The sequence below is a fragment of the Camellia sinensis genome, chromosome 15 (assembly GCF_055761805.1).
Source record: "Camellia sinensis isolate YWXY chromosome 15, ASM5576180v1, whole genome shotgun sequence".
Classification (NCBI taxonomy): domain Eukaryota; kingdom Viridiplantae; phylum Streptophyta; class Magnoliopsida; order Ericales; family Theaceae; genus Camellia; species Camellia sinensis.
The window spans coordinates 117,902,861-117,919,104 of record NC_138975.1 but is presented as its reverse complement, the minus strand read 5'-3'; the positions used below and the strand labels follow the sequence as shown (position 1 = coordinate 117,919,104).

Here is a 16,244-nt window from a genome sequence, read left to right as displayed (position 1 = left end):
CTTTTTGCGGTTCCATTTGCAGTTTTTTAAAAATTTATTTTGCAGTGCTTAATCATTCACATTGCATATAATTCATGTAAATTATATGAAAGAGAGCAAATATTTGATCCATAGCTTAGGAGATCAATATCTGTTTGGTGAGATTTTGTGCTGTAAAATCCCAAAGATTGCTCAATGAACTATTTTGGAGGTGTATAGAGGCAAAGAGTCCTAGTTTTTTTTAGTTTCTTGGTAATTATTCTAAAATTGAAATTTAAAAAATCTGATAAACTATTTACCATTTTGAAAGGAAGGCTGCCCTATAAATGTCTTCTCAGCAAGGCAAGTAGCAAGCTGAACTTCTCCAAGTTCAACCATTCCAGTATTTGCCATGCCATCCAACAGAGAAGCTGAACAAAGAAACGAAAACAAAATCCACTTCTATCAACAAGGTACTCTAGAAACATAAAACTTCATAGAGAAAATGAAATAGAACCAAGTTGATCAGTCCAACCAAGAAAAGGAAAAAGACAAAAGAGAAGAATAAAGAATGATACAAGAAAACAAATATTAGCCAAGGTAAGCAATTTGTTACTTAGATTCTTATAGCAGAACAACTCCTTTTTCAATGTTCACCGAGTACAAAAGACAAAATGCATATGCTTTTGCTTCCAGACTTGCATCAACAAAAAAAAATAGACAAGAACTGTGTTGGCATTCTTTTAAATCAATGGTCCCAAAAAAATTTTTTTTTTTTGGGGCAAAATTCATTTACCTCCCATGGTATGGTCCCTGTAGCACTTTACCCCTTATCTTTTAAAAAGAGCGACACGCCCCCCATGTGGTTGTGGATTAAATTGCAATACTAACTCTGTTAATTTTAGCGCTAAAAAGACAATTATACCCTTGTTTTCTTCCTCTACTTCTCATTATTTGTGTAAGAATAATGTAAAAATAAATAAATAAATAAATCAAACTTGCCTCAATTAAGAAACTTGATTTTTTTAACTTCTAACTTAATTTCTAAATTTGTAATCCAATTACAAATTTAATCACATCTTAAGTTGTAATATATTCATATACATATATATATATATATATATATATATGTACACCACCATTAGCAGGCAAATCAGAGTTTGAAAAAAAAAAAAGACAAATTGAATGTGTAAAAAAAAAAAGAAACTTAATAAGCAAATAGCTAAACAATAGAAGAACTGTAGAAGCATGGGAGGGTTGGTGAATCTCAGACAAATGCTGAGATTTGTCGTTACGATTTCAAAAAAAGGGACCGAAATCAAACTCGATATCATATTATTTCATCATCACAGAAACAAGATTACATATTATCCAAGTCTCTTTGTATATATAGTGCGTATATATATGAACTATTTAATAAGTCAAGAATGAGTTTTGTCGTTCGGTTTGCAGGAATTACAGATTCTGCCAATAGCATTGCAGTAACAGGGGAGTTTGTACACTGGCCAGGGCAGTGGTTGAGAGGAGGGAGACAGTGGCTGGACATTAGGGAGGGAGGTGGTATCTAGAAGGTGGGGAGGATGGCAAGGGAAAGTGGGAGGGAGTGGGGGTGGCTGGGAGGTGGGAGAGTAAGGAAGGGGTGGCTGGCATGGTGGAGGACGTGATGGTAGGTTTAGATTTAGGTTTTTTTTTTTTTGGAAAAGATGGTGAAAGGGGCAATTTTGTCTTTTCACCTTAAAAAGTTGACTTTAATTAATTATTTTTCTTCCCAACTCTCTCAAAATGCATGTGTAGTATAATTTATATTAGTTTAGATAGAAAAATGTAACGGGAGCAATATAGTCCAAAATCACATGAGGGTTAATTGGCTATTTTCAAAAGACGGGGGCTATGCTATTGGACCAAACCACAGGGAGGTAAAATGGATTTTGCCCTTTTTTTTTATTTAAATATGTTGGTCTCATTTTATGTTTTCTAATCACAATGCTAACTTTCAATCTATAACATGAAGAAACAGTTAAAGTCTAGAACCATAGAACACAATATCATTTAATCCATATTCCGAAAATCCCAAGTCTTCCCACTTTACATACAAATCTAAAAACCTTATCCTCACATACTCAAATGCAAGAAGAGCAATAAGGATGAATGAGATTCAATGAATTATCAGATTTTGCATGCAGATAGACCTATTCTGTTACAAAAGTAAATAAACTAATTAGGTAAATAGCTTTACTCAGCCTTGTGTCGGAGAAACATGTCTTGACTATGAGAAAAAATAAGTTTTTAGTTTGTTATTTCACAAAATTGTAATCAAGTCATTTCACTTAAGTTTCATTTAAATACAACTCGTGCCTAACGGCTTAGTTTATTCCTATAATGAGCAGCACAAGCTATGGAAAAGAGATTCAGTTTATACAAATATAGGTTCCACATCTTTATCATGGACATATTAAGTATAACGAAGGAAAGAAGGCAAGCAGAGAACATATCAAAAAAGAAAAAATATAGTAATAAAAGAGGGCAAGCAGACAGATATAACACAAGTAAACATCATCAACAATAAATATATGCAACAATTAATATCAGAAATGCATACCAATTTTCTTCCAGTTCTTAGAAAATTGTGCAGAGCGGTTACTCCCAAATGAAAATACCTGAACCAAGTTTTGATAAACAACAATAAACACCTATAAAAGATCTCTTTCCAGGACACTAATATTAGAATAACCACAACAACAACAGGAATGACAAAGACAAGATCAAGAGTTCAAAATATTTATGGCAGCCTTCTATGATTATTTTGTATAGCTGGTATTTCACACATTTTCAACATTTGACTACAAACTCAATTGTTGCTTATTAAGAAAAAAATTCCAACATATGAATGATGTATCTAAGTTTTTATATCAGTACGAAGAGTCTTTCCATCCCCACCGACATTAACATTGAAACACTAGATAGGTTTAAATTTCAAGGATTTTCTTTTTCACTGTAATTTCTTTTTCAGATTTTGGTTTTCTAGGATAATTCAAGTTAAGATATTTGTTACATATTACATGAAATATCATTTGTACAAAATGAACAAAAACAACATAGCCAGCCAGTCCTTTGTTACATAGATTCTAAGCTTCATGTACGAGTGTCGAGTGCAAGTATGTATCTAAGCATCAATTCATCCAATTCCCAAGTCCTAGGTCATCAAGCATGGTTACATATAGATTTCTAATACTATTTATAATTTCACGAGCTAAAATGGTATTTCAAGTGATATTAAGTGTTATACTTCACTCATTTTGAATAAAATATGTAACAGAATTGATGTAGTAACGGAGTTTTATGTATAATTAAAGTTGAATAACTTTACATGCTTGCTAGGCGAATGTCCAACTAAAAATGTTAATTATTTAGAGAGTCTATGTAACATTGGTCCACTAAGTACATGATCTTTTGATAATAGCCAAGATATATTAAGTCACTGTACCTATTGAGAATACCTGAATTAGCAATGCCTTTGAATTTTCAAACTTAGAAAGTTCCCAGAGGTGAAGACCTCAAAATCATGATCTCCTGGATCTGATTTAACAGGAAAAGAAAATAAAAGAAAGAGATGATGACATCATATTAGAGTTGTATTTCCCACAACCAGAAACATATAGTACATGTTTCCAAATAAAAATCTTTGGTACAAAAGCAAGTAGTCTAGAATGGAACAACTCAACTAACCAAAGGAAGCAAACTCCAGCAATGGAAGGTCAATTTCAGAAAAAATTGTCCCAGCATGTCGCTCCTTGATACTATCAAGAACATGCTACGGTCAACAAATCAATGTCATGCATCAAAAGATTATTAGTAAAGTCTATTGAGCAAAGAAAAATAGTAAAGGTTCAAACAAGCACCATAGGCTTCATATTGATAGGTTGATAGTTAAAAACTCACAATGTGCTCGTCAATACCAAATATGTCGTAATTCCTCTTCCATAAAGGATTTGTCAGCAGCTCAAAAGCATATCAAATCTGAAAATCAGACCACATAACTTAAATATTTACAATACTGGAAGTACTCAAGTTAACTCAAGTAGGATTTGATATTGGTGCCAACAAAACAACATAATTTCTAGACAAACCAAACCAAACTAATCCAATCAAGTGGCGTTGGCAACATGAATTCTTTTTAGTCAATCTACTTTGTCAAGGGCTATATGCTCAATTAAATTAAATTAAATAAATACATATCATTTTTTACTATAGCATCCCGTATCAATTTAGGTTTGGGGTTCTCCCTAACATTTCTATTTATGCTGATCATATCACTATCTGTTACTATTGCATCTACACCCTTCATTGTACATGATCAAACCATCTTAGCATATTCTCTTTCAACTCATCTTAAATCGGTGTTACTCCGGTCATTTCACGAATATATTCAATTTCTAATCGTGTATTCCCTAATCTTACGCGTTCTTCTAAGTATATCTCTATCTCAGCTACACTCATTTTATAAATGAGATTAAATTCCTTACAACTTAGCCGTGATGGATGGACTTTACAGGTAGCCATTCAATAGTTGACATGTCAGACCCATTTTGTTTTTTTACTTATTTTCAATTTCTCGTCTGGTTTTTGTCTTCTCTCTCCCAGATTTCTCACTCAGTTCTTCTTCTTTCAAAACATCTTATTGATAATATGATCTACATACACATAAAAATTTGACTGATAATCTACAATGTTCAAACTACATTATTTATCTGATGCAACTAACGGAGGGGGCATACTGTTAGAATTTCCCATCTTTATCTTCACCTACTCCACTACACACTCCACTTCACCTACCTCCACTTCACCACACACTCCACTTCACCTAACCCACTATCACCTCCACTACACCTACTACCACATTTTCTTCTATATATAGATTGTATAGGAATTGTAATTAATTAATCTTGTAATACATCAAAGCATCAATCAATAATACATAAATTTTTACATGGTATCAAAGCAAGGTTGAGAATTTAGTGATTTCGCTTCACCGGCGGACGGCAGCCTCGCCTTGGCCGTCCGCCGGACAAACCCAAAATTTCTAATTCTCTCTCTCCTTCCTCAACAAACTGATTCGTCCCCTGCCCATTGTCTATTATCAATCACAGAAGGAGGTTGATATACTACTATGCTTGGATTGCTTCCATGATGGAAGATATGTTATTGGTCACTCAAGCATGGACTTTATAAGGGTTGATTCTACAAAAGATTATGGTGACCTGGATGGGGAAAGTTGGACAGATCAGGAAACCTTACTGCTGCTTGAAGCAGTGGAAATCTACAATGATAATTGGAATGAAATAGCGGAGTATGTTGGTACCAAGTCAAAAGCGCAATGCATCCTTCATTTTGTCCGTCTTCCAATGCAGGATGGCCAACTGGAAAATATTGAAGTTCCAATTGTGTCCCTCTCCTCGAATTTGTCAAACAAAGGTGATTCTAGAAGATCACTTCCAAATTCAAATGGAGATTCAGCAGGACCTGACCCTGATACTGAGAGTAGTCCTTTTGCAAATTCTGCTAATCCAGTTATGGCTCTGGTTGCCTTTTTAGCCTCTGCCATCGGACCTAGAGTTGCTGCAGCCTGTGCCCATGCATCCTTGGCAGCACTGTCTGAGGATTCTCAGAAGGCATCTGGGCATGCTAATCAGATGAATTTGGAGAGCAATAGTGAAGGCAATTCTCATGGCGAAAAAACAAGTTCAAGTCAGCAAAAAGAAGATAACTCTGAAGCACATGGTCAACAGAGCCAAGTTGCCTGCTACTTTCGCGATTCCGATGCTTGTTTGATCCTTCACAGCTCCGATCGCTTTGCGGATCGTGCTCGGAGCCATTGTTGCCGATCACGTTGAGTTTGGAGAAAAGTTCTTCTAGATCTGCGGCGAAGAGAGAGGGTCTGACCTTTCGAAGGGTCTGTGGTTTTGTGGTGTTGACTTGTCTGGATTCTGGATCAATGGGTTGAAGGAGGTAGCACTGTTGACAAGTCTGAACTCAAAACCATCATCAAGCTCCTCAGAACATACAAACGCTTCTTTTTCTTTTATTATTAAAAATTTAGTTGGTGAGCCCCTTTTTCCACTACCCACGTACCCACCACAATTTTTTTTTTTTAATATTTCTCTCTCTTATTTTTCCACACTCAAGCCCACAGTTTTGCTCCCAACCACCATATAGTTTTCCAACCCACTCCCTCTCTCTCTCGTCTGTTTTTTAATCCACCCACTTTCGTTATACCCATCTTTTCTTTTCTTTTATTATATATATATATATATATATTAACATAATCAATCATACCATCACACCCCTCTGCGGGTTCCACCCATGTGGGCTTGTCCCCTCTTATTATTATTATTATTCTTATTATTATTATTATTAAAAAAAAAAAAAAAACACTGGCAGACGACGAACTTGCCCAATACACTCATTTTATTCATATCAGGATCAACTCCGATCACCATTTTACATAAAAAAAAAAAAAAAAAAAAAACCTCATCCACAGGCGGACTTTTTCTCCTCTACTCTACTGCAGGTCTCTTCTTTTTGCCTCCGTCCTGGGCAGTCCTTGCCGGTGTTGCCTCCGTGTTTCCCACTCCACTGGGCATGATCACTCCCCCATACTCCTCCACTGCCGCATATGGCGGCCCTCCAAATCGGAACATCACGGTGGCCTTCCGCTTCAGCTCCTTGTTTTCTGCCCTTAGCACGCTTATCTCTGCTCGCGCATCCTTATACATGCGTTGGAGCAGAGCCAGCTGGGAGTTTAAATGCTGCACCTCATTTGTCCTGCTCTGCAGCCGGTTCGACAAATTTGTGACCGCCGTCATGGTTTCCACGCATGACTTCAGAGTATACTGATTAGCCTCCACATCCGTTTGCACTGCCATTTTTTGCTCCACCGACTGCATCGGAAAGTTCAACGGAGCAAAACCAGCGGTGTTTGGTTGAGGTTCACTGGCCACCGCACCAGTTATTTCTCTTGTGGGCTCGTTCAGTTCTGGAAAGAGCGTGAGCAGGTTCTGGGTAGATGGACGGGAAGAAGAGGCCATGTTTTGGGTTGCTCAGTGTTTCAGCGCAGGGTTTACAGAGTGTTTCAGACTGCCACAATTCAGATGTTTCAAACTGGTTTTCACAGCTTTTCTCTGCCTCAGCCTCAGCCTCCGTCTTATAGCCGAGGCAGCCACGCGCATCGCGCGCCTCTTGACGCCCGACAAACTGGCACGCCTTTTCATGGCACGTCTTTTGATAAAGTGGGCACGCCTTTTGATGGCACGCCTTTTGACAAAATTGGGCACACCTTTTGAGGGTGCAACTTTCTCCATCGGTCCGACATGACCCTATAAACTGTCCCGACATTTGATTCCGGTTAGCTTTTTCAAGGGTCCGACAAGACTCTGTAAACTGTCCCGACATTGATTCCGGTTAGCTCCTTTATGGGTCCGACAAGACTCTGTAAACTGTCCCGACATTGATTCCGGTTAGTTTCTACAAGGGTCCAGCAAGACTCCGTAAACTGTCACAACATTGTCTGCTACAACGGTCCGACATGACCCCATAAACTGTCTTCTACAAACGGTCCGACATGACCCCATAAACTGTTTTTCTACAACGGTCCGACATGACCCCATAAACTGTCTTCTACAACGGTCCGACATGACCCCATAAACTGTCTTCTACAGCGGTCTGACACCGCCATCCAGTGTCCTCTACACCATTATGACATCACCATACCGTGTCCTCTACAACGTTATGACACCCCCATACAGTGTCCTCTACAACGTTATGACACCCCCATACAGTGTCCTCTACAACGTTATGACACCACCATTCAGTGTCTTCACCAACGGTCTGACACGACCATACAGTGTCTCCTATCCTTTTTTATTTTTATGTATTTTCTTGTTTTGTTACTCTCTCCAAACTCAAGTTGGTTAGTTTCTCTCCTCCTTGAGTTTGCGGGGGGCTGTTAGAATTTCCCATCTTTATCTTCACCTACTCCACTACACACTCCACTTCACCTACCTCCACTTCACCACACACTCCACTTCACCTAACCCACTATCACCTCCACTACACCTACTACCACATTTTCTTCTATATATAGATTGTATAGGAATTGTAATTAATTAATCTTGTAATACATCAAAGCATCAATCAATAATACATAAATTTTTACACATACAATCTTAAGAATACTTATGAGCAAGAATATATAGAAGCTATGATATCATGGAGATCAAAATTACAAAGGATTGCAAAAAAATAAAAATAAAAATAAAAAAATAAATTTTTTGAAGTTGATGATGATGCAAATTCCCGTCCTTCCATGAGTTTGTAATTGCAGAATCTTGTAGATCTTATCATAAATTCCATCTTCCATAAAATAATACAATAATTTCAAAACAAAACCCAAAATCTTGTAGAGCTTATCATAAATTCCATCTTCCATGAAATAATTACAATAATTTCAAGACAAAACCCAAAACCAAATCAGTTTTTCTAGATCGGAACTCAGGAGCTCCATTTCTAGCTTGAACATGCATGGCTTTTCATTCCTCCAGTCACCAGATCTGACTTCCATACAGCCTTAATTGACAGCTTCTTCATCAGCACATCACTACCAATGATCAGGATTCTTCGTTTTGATTGCTTGGTTTGTACCATTGTATAGAGAGGGAATGAAGAAAAAGCATCGAGAGAAAGAACGAGAGAGAAGAGAAAACCAGGGTGGTGGACATCTGTTCAATGGCCAACATAGCATCTGTTGAGTGGCCGCCCGTAAACTAGGTGGTTTACGGCTAAGCCGTGTAGATTTCATTCTCTTTATAAATATGTTGTTTTAGTTGCCCAACATTCTATCATGTAAAGTATCACTAACCTCATAGTTCTATGAAATTTCCATTTCAATTTTGTTAATATTCATGGATTACATAATATGTCAATAGCACTTCTATACTTGAGCCAACCTACTTTTATTTTATGGATCACATTATCTCTTACCTCTCCATCCTAGTTAATAATCAAACCTAGGTTAAAAAAATGTCCACTCTTTGTAATTTGCTAATTTTTAATTTTCACTTCATTATTTCTTCTACTATCGATACTAAAGTTACATTCCAAATATTCATTTTTAGCTCTACTAATTTAAACCCTTTTCACTTGAGTGTTTCTTTCCAAGGTTCTATTCTAGTGTTAATTTCTCCCCTAATTTCATCCACTAGAACAAGTATCATCTACGAACAACATACATCATGGGACATCATACATGTATACAAGACATCATGCTAACTAAATATATATAGTTAATTCATCCATAACAAAGGCAAATAGATAAGAGCTCAAAGTTGACCCTTGATGTAATCCTCCAGAAATTGGAAATTCACTAATTTCCCCTGCATGTAATTACAGTCACAACCTCATCATATATGTCCATTATCGCATCAATAAATCCCTTGGTCACACCCCTTTACTCTAACACCCGCTATATCACATCATTAGGCACCCTATCGTAAAGTTTTCTTAATATATAAATATCATATGACCAGAGATGACTTCCACGTTGAGTAACTCTTTCGAACTGGGCATGGTGTCGTATCTGTGTTTTGTGACAGAAAGTAGACATGATAATTAAGACTTCATAAAGCATTAGATTTATAGATCAAACACAATTATAATAAAAAAATAAATAAATAAAACCTTATATTTCAGAAAACAAAATTTTCAAATATTTTGAAGAAGCAACCAAAAAATAATTTAAATGTAGAATTTGATCAAATTTTCAAAATGACTCATAAACAAGCCACAGATTGTATAAGTAAGAGAACTTTTATAATTTGACTGATTAAGCATTGGGATATCTTGTAACCATAAGGAAATTTATCAAAGGAGATCCTTTCCCCTTGAATAATTTCATTGTCATAACAGATTCCAGTAGTAACAAAGGGGAAATTTATTCTTAATTTCAAGAAGCAATATCAAGTGCAATGCAAAGCATCTGTACAAATTATCACATGGCTCAACTCAATAAAATATTATGCTTCCATGGATCTTATTTCATGAATATTTCATTTGGGACAGGGTCCAAAGTTAAATCAAAATAAACTAACATGTTTTTTCCAGTCCTTTTAGGTTGGTCCTTTCTTTGTATTCCCTTCATTAGGCAACACCTTCAAGACATTGCTCTCTCTAGTTGGCACAATTAATGGTCTTTGTTTCACATGATCAGCCAATCTAAGTCTGTCATCCTGTACCAATTGATCCTACCACTACCTTCCAGTTCTATACTTCTGTTGTATTACTACTCATCCATCTTGGAAAATTTATTCCAATAATGTCATCGTGAAAAATTTTTGTTTCTCAACTTCCAATAAATAATGTGGTCAAATTGGAGAAGCATAACAACAGGAGAACATATATACAATACAACGATATTTCACACATGACATAAAAATATATAACAATATTACAGGATGTTCAAAACCCACCCCCCACGCGAGACATACACACATATATATACATAAACATACACATGAAACTGATTTTGTAAATCACCTTGAGAGCAAATGGAGACTTACAAACCTTGATAAACTCAGTTATAGGAGGAACTTCCATGCCCGAATTCCTGAATCAATGCATTTGTTAGTTTAATATAAAAATATTTGGTATAACACCAAGAAAAAAAAAAATACCATATATACAGTTAGCTACATATTTTATTAACTTCTTCTAGAAAAGATCAGCATCAACTAAGCAAGAAAAGTTACTGTGGTTAATTCACAACAATGCATAATCGTGTCAACTAAAATAATGACACAAAGTGATATAAACACACTCATATTGCAGCAGAAAAATAAATTAAAAACAAACAAAAAAAAACAAAGTAGAACCTTGAGTATATGACAATTATTAAGCAAATTAGTCTGTTTTCTATACTAGTAGTGAATCAGTGGTCATAGACATCCATTATTAAACTAATGCTTCAACTTTTAAAGTGCACAACTTTAACCATCATCAAACTTCAAAACCTGCAAAAAAACGAAATTGATGCTTACAAGATTTAACTTCTAAATATTTCCACAAGTCAATTCTCCCTCTGAATGAGAGAAATATAACCAGTTCAAAGCTTAAATATAGTTATTCACCCAAAAAAAAAAGGCTTAAATATAGTGGTCATTATTGTTAAGAGTTGAGAAATCATTATCGTTAAGAGTTGAGAAATAAGACTGGTCACAAAAGTAGTTGAAAGGAAGTGGAAATGATGTAGCTCCTATTCACGAAGACAAGAATGCTATGCTCAATTTTAGCAAGTTGAGTAGCTGTAGGGCTGAGGAAAGTATGTTAAGCAGAACTTTATAATTCAGTAGTTGAATTTAGGGGACCAGAACAGTGTTTTTTACTTTAAAGCTATAAATCAGAGAAGAGCTAGCCATAGAAATGTGGGAATAACAAAGTAGGGTGGTTCCGTCATACTGATCCAAATGAAGTAAAGACATTGTCTCATTTTTTGATAAACTTTTAGGTGGCATAAAAAACTATATCAAGAAGCAACTTACTGAATGTCAAAAATGTGAGTTACTCAGGTATGTTGCTCCTGCAGAGATGAAACACTATGTTCTCACTGAAAGATGAAAAAGCTCCAACAGCTGATAGATACAATGCTATGTTCTTTAAAAAAGTTTGATCCATTATAGGTGATGATGTGATTGCTTGGATATCTTTTTTCTTCAGTTCTGGTGCTTGCTGAGAGAAGTTCAATCTATAGTGATTAATTGGATCGGCAAGCTGCCTAGTCCTTCAAATCTAAGTGATAGACCTATCTCTTATTGTAATATCATTTATAAGTGCACTGCTCAAATTGTAGCAGATAGACTTAAAATGGTTCTTCATTCAATTGTGTCACATTGTCATTATGGAGGATGGAGAGGATTGCTGATAATGTGCTGCTTTCTCAGGAAATATCATCGCAGTGCTAACGGCAGGAAATGTGCTTTGAAGGTGGACTTAAGAAAAGCCTATGATTCAGTAAGTTGGCATTCCAAGCTCCAGACACTTGATGGGACGGGGTTTCCTGAAAAGTTTATCAGTTGGGTCAAGGCATGTGTTACTTCTCCCAGCTTTTTAATTAATGGCAATGATAATGAACTGAAGGAATATTTCCCAAGTGCCAAAGGCCTCAAACAAGGGTACCCATGTCACCCTACTTGTTTGTTTAGGCTATAGAAATTCTGACAAGTATCCTGAGAAAGAAGATAACAGTGAGTGACTTCAAGTACTCAAGGTATGCAAAGGAAAGGATTACTCATTTAACTTCCACTTATACATGCTCTTTTGTAAGGCAGATGTGAGTTTTATTACTCTATTTAAAGAGGCTTTGCCTGTTTTCCAGAGTTTGTCTGGTTTAACTCCGAATCCTGCTAAGAGTGATGAGTCTTCTAATATGGCGTTTCTAGCTTAATTTCTTCCTAGTTCATGGCAGAGTATTGTAGACGTCTTGTTGAATTATAGCCAGAGTTAAGTCTTGGACTAATGTATAATCTTGTGCTGGCAGATTTCAATTGATCAAAACCTATGTACATAGACTCGGGCACGGGTGTTGTGTGTGGATATGTGTTAAGTGTCAAATTCATATAATTCTCATGTCAAGGACACCTAGACACGGCTATATTTCATATAGGTTATTTTCTTAATATTTTAAGGATAAAATGACGTTTAAAAACTAAAATATAGTATTAATATAGAAAATAGAAATCTTATGCATATTACTATAATAAACTCAACAACTTATACATACTTTTTTGGTGCGTCTTCAACTAGGCATATCGGACATATCCCATACCCCTACACAAGTGTTAACTGTCCAACACATATACTTCATAAATTTAGAAAAGCCCATATAATATTGATCAAGGTAGTGTTATTCTCTATTCAAATATACTAGTCCTCTATGTTACATGGACTCTTCAAAATAAATCAAATACCTGTGTTGGACAAGGGTATGGAATATGTGTTTGATACTTTTCAGCGGATACTTCTTATATAATTGTATATAACACTATTATTATATGTACATATTGTTGTATAAAAAGTCTTTTGACGCTGTAGGTTACATATAGCACCATTTTATTTTACATACTTGATTAAAAATATAAAAATATGACATTTTTTTGCCGAGTCCACGTACCCTTAAATTTATAGTTTGATGAATCCGACTTCTAGATACACACTCACACCCGACACTCCGTACCAAGTCCATGTAACATAGAGTCCGGTATGTTTATTCTCCAAAAGAAAGTTCACTTCCATAGAAAAAGTTTTGCGAGCCTTTCTATGGAAATCTATGGAAATGAGTGGATCTCACCTCTACCATAGCCAAGATTGCTGAAGATTCAAAGGAGGACAAACATGAAGAACGAAATAAAACTCAGTTAGTAGGCATTTATGGAATTTTTTTTAATTACTAATGTTGGATCTTTGATTTGGGCAAATTGGTATAGATCACAAACTTAAAAATTCTCGAGAACCCACTTTGGCTTGGAGAAAGAAGTATTTTTTTATTGGCAGCAAAGAAAATCATATTAGAGAACATAGCGAGGGGCACAACCCTTTTGCAACCAAATAAAAAAGAAAAGACGGTAAAAAACATGAAAAAATGCAAAAGATAGACCAAATACCCCTTATAACACACAAACACGCACCTAAAAAAAATAAGAATTCTAGGTACCCACCCTTAACTTTCCCAAATTTACCCCAAATGGGATAGTGTGGTTGTGATTGAATTTGTGTAGTGTGGGGTCCATATATAATCTCAAACCACAAGATGATAATTCTGGGTAATTTCTAGGTAGTTAAGTTTGGGTTTGTAGTAGTATTGGGAAAAAAAATCCACTTCAATTGCTAAGAAGACATCATTATGATTTAACAAATGGTTGCCTCCTTTATTTCTATTCTTTTCTTCCAATTGCCTGAAAAAATCCACTCCAATTATATTTGATTCAAGTAAAGAGGTTTGTTCATGTTTCCTCTATTATTTTAGGCAATTGCTGGAAAGGCCAAGGGCAGATTCTATCAAATTGACAGATTAAAATAGAGATTCTCGCTTACTTCTCCCCTTGCAGTAAAGACCCCAAACAAGATTGTATGGATATTTAGTGTTCAAGCTGTTTGGAGGATTTTCGCATCTTAAGGTTCTAGGATAGATTAGAATAAGCTTGTGTGGTCTCACAAGTCTGTTCCCTACCATTCTTTTGTTTTTATAGTGAAATAAACATGGGTCAAGCCAGTCCAACCAAACGGTTCCACAATCATATTTTACTTTTTCTTTAACAATAAATATACACACCTTTTAGGTTTTAAAATAAAGAGTTTTCACTTTATTTTTCTTCATATTCTACTCTATTTAGAGTTCACAGGTCCATCTTTTGAATGTCAAGTTGATGAGAATATATTATATAAACATAACACTACCATTTACATAAATATATTTCATTATGGGCCTGTTTGATTCTAGTATTAGAGCATAGGATTGAATTGTTGATCCAATGATATACACATTCCTACGTTTGGATGGCATAAATGGTGGCCGGCTTAGTAATATGTAGGATTTCTAATCCCACAAAATCGTGGGATATTCAATACCATATGGAAGTAGGCATTATTATTAATAACCCACTAAGGACTTGTTTGATTAGCAAGGATTAATAGCGAGGGTATTAACAATCCATGATTTTGTTGTGGGATTAGTGTAGGATTAGTAATCCAGTTGGATTGTTGAAATACATTATTTCCTCTTATCCAAGTTTATTTTGCAACAGATATAAAAATTTGTAATCCCAATTATATGTATAGGTTGTAAGATTAAAAAAATCATCAATTTTGTTGGATAGAATAACTATTGGAATCTAATTCGAATAATAAATTTTGCAACCAAACAATGGAATGTGAATCCTATGAATTAATAATCTCAATCTTATGTTATAGTATGCCTAATTAAACAAGCCTTAATTGAGTTGGACAATCAACCCAATGGTTAATCCCATGGATTATTAATCCCGTCGCTATTACTCCAACCAATCAAACAAGCCCTACTAGCATCGTATACCATTGTATACCATAGTAAAGCCACTCCACGAAATGTATGCCTTCAAAATATTAGAAAGAACACAATATAAAAAATTGATTAGTAAAAATGACGTAAAGCTATGAAGCACAGACACCTCTCCGGAGGTCGCCTACAGGTGTCTTGACACGTGTTGGACACACTAGACAGAGTTGAACACACTGGAATACTTTGGACACGCCGCGGACACATTGGGACAAACAAGGGACACATTGAGGATACGCTAGGGGCACTCTAGGGACACATTAGGGACACACTGAGTACTATTTTTTCTTTTTAAATTAAAATATTTAATTTTTTTACTAAAATAGCATATGATAAATTTGATAAAATTAAATATTTAACATAAAATATATATTAAATATTTAAAAATATACATATAATAAAAATATATGTTTTAGACGTATCCCAACACATTGTGTCCTATATTTTTTATAAATTTAGATATCCGCGGGGCGGTGCCGTGTGCGTCCGTACTTCTTAGAGGTAAAGACACAAAGTTAACCTACCAATTTAGTATCACACAAGTCACAAATAAAACTGTCAAGGGTTAGAACAGAATATAAGATTTTAGAGAGGCTAGACTGCATAGTATCACACTTCACTATGTATGCATATATAGATTGAAAACTTGATGTACTAAAAGATGAGATTTTAGAGAGTGAAGAGCATTATTACCACTTGGATGAGAACTTCTCGTAGGCTTCAGTGACTTGTTCCACGGAACTATACCTCTTGATCCCCAAAACTGAAATTACAAAAATTGACTGTTATGATAAGTAGATATTGAAGAAAGAGAGAGAGAGAAGAGAAATTTTGATAGTGAGTGAGTGAGTGTGACCATCGTAGTGAGAAGGAGGGTAGGAACGAGGAAGGATCAGGAGCTGATAGAACATGGATGATGCGAAGAGAATCAGAGGAAACCAGTATGCTTTCAGCACAGACACCGGTGACGATTTCGCCATTGGAATCTCGGGAGAAACCCTCGTCACCAGACCGGTTTTTGAGAGAGAGAGAGAGAGAGAGAATGAATGAATGAGGGGTCTTCATTATCGCGATCGTTCTAGTTCCGGGCCTTTTTTTGTAATATATAACGAATCAGGGTTCTAAAAAGATTCTAAAAACTGGACTCACC

General features: G+C 35.6%; 2 protein-coding genes and 1 long non-coding RNA gene across 13 annotated transcripts in view; 1 reads left to right on the top strand and 2 right to left on the bottom strand.

Annotated features, from left to right (window-relative positions):
• LOC114291007 (uncharacterized) overlaps positions 1 to 3,533 on the bottom strand; it is a 24,275-nt gene extending 20,742 nt beyond the window's left edge. For 3 of the 7 annotated variants that reach the window (XM_082910087.1, XM_082910092.1, XM_082910093.1), the window contains exons 1-3: positions 3,456 to 3,533; positions 2,558 to 2,615; positions 279 to 389 (exon numbers count right to left, since the gene is read on the bottom strand). In XM_082910087.1, the coding sequence (XP_082766213.1) occupies positions 279 to 372 (94 nt within the window). In that variant the 5' untranslated portion in view covers positions 373 to 389; positions 2,558 to 2,615; positions 3,456 to 3,533. Of the gene's footprint in view, positions 1 to 278; positions 390 to 2,557; positions 2,616 to 3,442 lie in introns of those variants that run through there. The other 4 variants (XM_082910089.1, XM_082910091.1, XM_082910088.1 and 1 more) reach the window with 3 other exon arrangements.
• Positions 3,486 to 16,244, bottom strand: LOC145813867 (uncharacterized). Of its 5 annotated transcripts, none has more exons than XR_014357255.1 (6): positions 15,951 to 16,244; positions 15,788 to 15,857; positions 10,546 to 10,615; positions 3,898 to 3,975; positions 3,685 to 3,755; positions 3,486 to 3,534 (listed from the first exon to the last, which is right to left on the bottom strand). It is a non-coding gene; the product is annotated as an uncharacterized LOC145813867 (long non-coding RNA). The 5 variants fall into 5 exon arrangements; XR_014357257.1 differs by having other exon boundaries at positions 3,518 to 3,534; positions 10,573 to 10,615; XR_014357258.1 differs by lacking the exon at positions 3,486 to 3,534 and adding an exon at positions 11,547 to 12,061 and having other exon boundaries at positions 3,685 to 3,769; positions 10,573 to 10,615.
• LOC145813866 (SWI/SNF complex subunit SWI3C-like) lies at positions 4,966 to 5,864 on the top strand. The gene is made up of 2 exons (XM_082910094.1): positions 4,966 to 5,430; positions 5,476 to 5,864. The coding sequence occupies exons 1-2, from the start codon at positions 5,175 to 5,177 to the stop codon at positions 5,847 to 5,849; spliced, it is 630 nt and encodes a 209-aa protein (XP_082766220.1). The 5' UTR covers positions 4,966 to 5,174; the 3' UTR covers positions 5,850 to 5,864.

Excerpts from the sequence above, each read along its gene's own strand:
- LOC145813866 (XM_082910094.1), top strand. The coding sequence starts at position 5,175 with ATGGACTTTATAAGGGTTGATTCTACAAAAGATTATGGTGACCTGGAT. Across the intron at positions 5,431-5,475 it reads CTCGAATTTGTCAAACAAAG|GACCTGACCCTGATACTGAG; the intron begins GTGATTCTAGAA and ends GAGATTCAGCAG.